This window comes from Limanda limanda, chromosome 1, assembly GCF_963576545.1.
Source record: "Limanda limanda chromosome 1, fLimLim1.1, whole genome shotgun sequence".
NCBI lineage: Eukaryota > Metazoa > Chordata > Actinopteri > Pleuronectiformes > Pleuronectidae > Limanda > Limanda limanda.
The window spans coordinates 9,600,106-9,607,051 of NC_083636.1; the positions used below are offsets into that span (position 1 = coordinate 9,600,106).

Here is a 6,946-nt window from a genome sequence, read left to right on the forward strand (position 1 = left end):
AATCAGACATTGTGTACATTAATACAGAAACATTTAGGAGAGAATCACAACATACTAAGCAGAGGAGGTAAAGGAAAACTTACACCAAAGATTCAACCTTAAGGATTTTTTTTTAAATGCTAATCATTTATGAATTGTGTGCACTGAATAATCTGAAGACAGGATAACATTTTCCAGATCGGTGCACATTAAACATCTGCCACACTCATGACATTAGTGGGTGCATCTCATGAGCAAACCAGAGGTGGTGACGACCCAAAGCTGGCGCAGGTCGTAGCTCACGTGTTTGACAGGCATGCACATTGAGACTAAACTCCAACCTGTGCCTTCTCTGCGAGAACTGCTGATGCCAACTCTGATTGGAGGAAAGTCATACACAAGTGTTTCAGAATCGACATGAACTGACAATGAAAAATTGAGATTCAGATTTTTATGTTTTGCTCTTTTGATGCCAAATTAAAGACATGTTGAGAATACTGTGCCCTTGTGTTTCTTGTTCTTAACGAACACGAACTGCAATGATGTGTGCACAGTAAAACACACATTTGTATGTAATATATGAGACTCTGAGGACTGGAGACTTACCTTTGGTAGACCTGGCCCCTTGTACTCACTCCAAAAACGCTTCCGTCTGTCGCCACTTCAATCATTGTCATTGCCATCCCTGACACGTATAACCAGCCACTTGTGCCGCAGGAGGTTGGTGACATTGCCTGTCATAAGAAGAACACATGCATGGTGATGTTTACATGATCTCTGAGTGAGTACAGTAAATGACAATATGAGATGCTACAGCAACTCACCCTAGTGAGATAAACACGGGAACTTGAGTCAACGCCCCAGCATCCGTACAGTGGGCCACAGCTGATGTACTTCAGGGCTTTTGCAAGGTAAGACCAGCCGATACCGCCCGCTCCATAGAAGGGCAAAGCATAAGCCTCTCTCAGACAGTAGGCGAGATAGTTGGAGGGCCTTGATCCGACGACCTGCCCATCACCACCAGCATCTACCTGCTGCATGGTCAGACCTGAAGACCAAAACATGGGTTATTATATCACCATTACAGTACTACAATACATAGGTACAGGTCAATTAGTTGTCGAGCACTGTGTGAACTGAAAATGTGGAGAATGCTGTAGCTACAATACATTAAACCGTAAACAAACAGCATGATGATCATACAAACACAATAATATTAATAGTTACCATTGGCTAGATTGAAGTTTCCAGCGACCAATTTGTGGGCCCTGCTTAAAGCGTCAGTCCCCCATGTTCCTGAAGGTCCCACTGAGACATGTACGAGAGAGACTGTGCCCAGTCTGTACCAGTACCGTCCACTCAGGAAAAAGGCCCGCTTGTGAATGTCTGTTGCAACCACCTTTCCCATTCCAGCGTCAACCTGTTTGGCGTTGTACAGCCGCGGAGCCTCGGTGCAGTTCCATGCTGTGAAGACAGAGTTCGGTTTCATGTGAGTGGAACCATTATTGTTTGTTCAATGGGAGAAAAATCAAATGAATATCGCCATAAACAGTTTCAACGAACGATTAGGAAACAAACAAGATTTGAATCTCAACTTACCATGACTGACTGCCAGGCAAGACAGCAGCAGGAATAAGACCGCAACAGCTTTCATGTTGTCTCTGTGCTCTGCAGTGCAACTGTGGATCAACTTCTGGCTTCTCTCTGTGGAGCTGTTGTCCTGACACCCACCTGTTTAGAGTAGCCTCTATATATACCCTAACCCTTTCTAAATTCCCTCCAAAACAGGTTTTCCAGGAAGTTTGTCGGGAAATGTTTAACCGGTGTGACATCTTTGGAAGAAATGCTGCTGAGGTACAATTAAATATAGTTGCTCTAGGCTTGTTTTCGTTGTTTTCAAACCTTGACTTTCCAAAAAAACAGGAATGTTGTCACAATTTGCCGCAGTCTAGTCCCACGTGACGACCCAAGAACCCTCTTTTTGGTTGAAAGCAGTGCTGCAGTTTTTAAACTGGCTGCGTATACATAAAAGGAGCTAGACTTCCACCAAAGTATGAGTAGCTTTAAAAATATATATATGAATTTTGATTATGAAGTCATAGATATGCAAACAAGTAGCATTTGATTTTGGCACACATTCACCTGCAGTGGATGCCCTAAATAAATTTGTTGTTGAATTCAATTTTGTAATAAGGAAATATTTGTTTAAATGGGGGAACCCAAATGCATGGAGAGCTGTGTTGTATGGTGAGCTCGGCAGGAGTCCAAAAGACAGATATACAAAATAAAGGAGGCAATTCTGAAGCTCAAGGAAATAAAGAGCATTCAGAAACTAAATTAAAGAGAAAAATCGACTTCACACATGGATGTAACAAGCGGTGTCTTTTTACCTGTCAACTGTGTTGTAGTTCCTGATGTTCAAAATCTCATTATCTTGCCACTCTAGAATGAGAATATTCATTATTTTGTATCACTTTATGATGTCTGATAATAATTAAAAGTTTTGAAATAAAAATGTACAACTTTAACCCCAAAAGGGAAATAAACCTTGAAGAAAAAATGTAAAGGCACATATTAGTGTGGCTTATATATGGAAACGATAAAGAAAGTGAGGATTGAAGATGACATACTGTATATGGGCCTGGGAGATATCAGGAAATGACTTCAAAGCTTATCATCAAGACAGACAGGTGCATTGGACTCAAATTAAAGGAAAGATACAGCTAAAACATGTACAGATCTGTGCATTACATGACAGAGACAAGAAGACACTTCCTCACACATGGTGTGTGAGACGAGCCCACTCCCCCTCTGAGCGCTAGGGACCTCAACAGCCATGGCCTTCAAAGATTTGGTGTTTGCATGACCAGCCTGTCTGTAACATGCGGTCAAAAGGTATTTGTCATTTATAATTCTAATTTATTCTTTTCTGCTTGTCTACATTGTACACATGTATTTTGTTTGAAATTCATTCTCTTTCCCCCTCCCCTTTCACCTGCGGCCACTCGGTATGCTGTCATGCTCCTAACATTCATATTCCAGTAACACACGAACCAGGTGTTAAGTCAGAGCCCGAACAGGTTCTGCAGGCTGTTAAAGAAGCGAAAAGAGAACATTTAGTTTTACCATCCCCACTCATCTCATACCGACATTTCTATGAAAGAAAACAAAAAGACTTCAGAGGTTAAAGTTTTTCTGTCACTTTCTATTTTTATTTTATTTTCAGACTGGCCATGAAAGCTACAAAGAGCATGTGTTGCTCATACACTGGCTACGATGGTCAAGTTGGTCGAGGATGATTAACAGTGGAAAAAGTCTTGCTAACCTGGTAAACCAATTAACCTGGACAAAATAAAAGTGTTTTGATTGTTTAAAGGTGTTCAAAGTATTTGTAATTGTAAATTGTGATTCCCCCCTTAATGGACAACTAATTAAATAACGTAAAATTAAAAAGGAGTTGCAGAAATCAAGTTTACATTTGATATAAAATGATATCAATGTGACCATCCAACTTTTCAGTTTACACTGTAGTGCTGCAGTTTATAGTGATTTAGCTTAATCAGTAACAAATATTCTTATTGGTGATTTTTGAAATAAGGGTTTTTTTTATTTCATACAAACCCCAAAAAGCGAATCTAACTTTCTATACAGTTCAATTCCAGTTTTACAGTTGAGGTGGTCTGGGCATCTCAGCAAGAGGTGCCCTCTACGGACGGTTTCCAGACAAACCCAACTGGGAGGAGATCATGGATTACAGCGTTAGACCAAGAATTTGGTGGAGGGACTAAATGTCCCATCTGGCCTATTAGGAGCTGGGAAGTGTAAGGGGGGGGATTGTCTGCTGGAACATGTGGTAAAAAGATCTTCCCCAAGTCTTAAAGTGTTACTTCTCTAAGTTCTTCCCCTAAGTTTTGGCTGACGTGTCTCTCCCTGAAAATTAAATATTAAAAAAAAAAAAGTCTTGAGAATGCAGTGCGTGGAGGCTGGGCTAAGATCCCCACCCATACAACATACCAGTTAGGTTGCTAAACCTCAGTTATCTAGGTCGTTTGCCAGGAGTGGCAGCTCCAGCGGCGTCGCAAACACTTTTCAACAGAAATGTCGTATGAAGTAGAAGTAGGAAGTAGAGCCCTCCGTTTCCAAAAAGGCCAAGGCCAAGGCCGGTTGACCTGCCAACACAGGCGGTTAACCAGGTTGGCTCCATGGCAGGTTAAAGGTGTGGTTGGGCTGTGACCTTGCTAATGGATCTAAGTTTACTGGTTAAAAGCATTTTTTTGTAACAGTCAAAAAATCTCACTCTTGACAGGGATGGAATAGTAAATCAGCAGTTAATGATAACCCTCGTGGTGTTTTGCATACACAGGTATTCTGAGATTGCAACGCACGGTGTGTTTTCCTCGACTCACTGGCAGCTGTGTGTTTTGCATTCAGACTGGCTTCGAAGAACAGACAGACACAGTAATTGTTCTGCTATGAAATTTTTATTTGATTTTGCAATTTGAACATTGATTTGAAGAAATATTTAAACCACACAGACCCCAAAAGAGAGCTTTTCAGCAAAGTTACAGTTCTTTGGTACATTTTGTTAGGAGGATCCAACAATGTTTACATTTTTCTTTCTTTAAAATACCACATTCACTACAGCACAAATATTTAATTGCAGGGCAAATATCTGATGAGATGGCTTCAAATGATCACTAATTAACATTGTAAAGAGTACAATAACTGGCAGGAAGATTTGTTTGTCTTGCAATTAAATTAATTTAGTTTTTCAAATAACATTTTGCTTGATGCAATTTACATTGCATACTTGTTTTTGTCACTTTTTAAATGTGCTCATAACCTACAATTTTTTTTAAAATACTGATAAGAGATTTTCTGTATTGATACTGAGATAAGCAGAGGAGAAAAATGAGTTATACCAAAGATTTGTATATTTCGGGAAAAAAATCAAATCATCTGAAGAAAAGAAAGACATGTAAACGGATGACAGCTGAGACAAACAGTGATTGGTGCTCATCTATCATCTGCCATACTCATGACATTAGTGGACGCATTTCATGAGCAAGCGAGAGGTGGTGACGACCCAGAGCTGGCGCAGGTCATAGGACACGTGCTGGACGGTCATGCACATCGGGATTAAACGCCAACCTGAGCCTTGTGGGCGACTTGCGCTGATGCCAACTCTGATGAGAGGAAAGTCAAACACGTGTTTTTATGAATAGACATGAACTGAGTGCTGTGATTCTCACTCTTCATATCTAAGGTACAAGTGTTGCATGAGGAGCGCTGCACTTTGCTGTTTGTAAGCTTGACACTAAGTGAAGGAGAGACTCAAGTCTCGGCTTACAGTATTGAAAGACAATTGTCAATTACATCACTGTTATTATATGTTGACTTCAGATTTTCATTTTTTTGCTCTTTCGATGCCAGATGTAATTCCATTAAAGACAGAGACATGTTTAGAATACTGCGCACTTGTGTCTCTTGTTCTAAAATTATACCTACTGCAATGATGTGTGCACAGTAAAACACATATTTGTATGTAATAAATGAGTCTCTGAGGACTGCTGACTTACCTTTGGTAGAGCTTCCTCGTTGTACTCACTCCAAAAACGCTTCCGTCTGTCCCCACTTCAATCATTGTCATTGCTAGCCCTGACACGTATCTCCAGCCACTATTCCTGCAGGTGGTTGGTGATATTCCCTGTCATAAGAAGAACACATACATGGTGATGTTGCCACGATCTCTGAGTGAGTACAGTAAATGACAATATGAGATGCAACAGCTACTAACCGCAGTGGCATAAACTCTGGATTGTCGGTTAATTCCCCAGCATCCGCTCTTTGGGCTGCAGCTGAAGTACTTCAGGCCTCCAGCAATGTTTGTCCACCTGCCATTGCCCGCTCCATAGTATGGCAAAGCATAAGCCTCTCTCATACAGTAGATGCGATAGGAGGGGCTTACCCCGACGACCTGCCCATCACCACCAGCATCTACCTGCTGCATGGTCAGACCTGAAGACCAACACATGGGTTATTATATTACCATTACAGTACAATTATACATTGGTACAGGTCAATTAGTCGTCGAGCACTGTGTGAACTGTAAATGTGGAGAGTGCCGTAGCTACAATACATTAAACCGTAAACAAACAACATGATGATCATAATAAGAATAGTTACCATTGACTCGTTTGAAGTTTCCAGCTACCAATTTGTGGACCCTGTTGGCGGCGTCAGTCCCCCACGTTCCTGAAGGTCCCACTGAGACATGCTTGAGGGCGGTAGTGCCGAGTCTGTACCAGGACCGTCCACTCAGGAAATAGGCCCGCTTGTAAATGTCTGTTCCAACCACTTTTCCCATTCCAGCATCAACCTGTCTGGCGTAATTCAGCCGCGGACCCTCGCTGCATCTCCATGCTGTGAAGACAAAATCATGATTTATCTGAAGGTAGAAAAATGGAATAGAACGACGATTCAACGATTAAGACTGTGATAAGTCAAATGTGAATCTTGACTTACCATGACTGACGGCCAGGCAACCCAGCACCAGCAAGAAGGCTGCAGCAGCTTTCATGTTGTCTCTGTGTTAGTGAGTCTGTCCTCTGCAATGCAACAATGGATGAACCGCTCTCTTCTCTGTGGAGCTGCTGTCCTTCAGTCGATCAGTTTTGTGTGCCTTATATACCTTATCTGGACTGATACCAAAAATCCCCAAAACTGGTTCTGCAGGCTGTTTTTTTTATTTTGGAACGTTTACAAGTATGTTTTCATTCATTTCAAATGTATTGCCAGTTGGACTTGATCAACACATAGCCAGGAATTTCATTACATTTCGTGGCACTCGAGTCAGAGGTTGTCATTAAACAATAATGAGATGCCATTTTTTCTAATGGAAAAGGGTGTGGAAACACAAGACGAGCCACAAATACAAAAGGCCACTTGCAATTGTAAAAATCTCGGA

At 41.3% G+C, this 6,946-nt stretch overlaps 1 protein-coding gene across 1 annotated transcript; it reads right to left on the bottom strand.

Annotated features, from left to right (window-relative positions):
• Nucleotides 1-213: 213 nt before the first annotated feature.
• Nucleotides 214-6,559, bottom strand: LOC133012881 (uncharacterized). Its single transcript, XM_061080354.1, has 9 exons — nt 6,505-6,559; nt 6,166-6,402; nt 5,777-5,997; nt 5,559-5,686; nt 1,579-1,691; nt 1,207-1,443; nt 804-1,027; nt 586-713; nt 214-355 (listed from the first exon to the last, which is right to left on the bottom strand). The coding sequence occupies exons 1-9, from the start codon at nt 6,557-6,559 to the stop codon at nt 214-216; spliced, it is 1,485 nt and encodes a 494-aa protein (XP_060936337.1).
• Between the last annotated feature and the right edge of the window lie 387 nt (nt 6,560-6,946).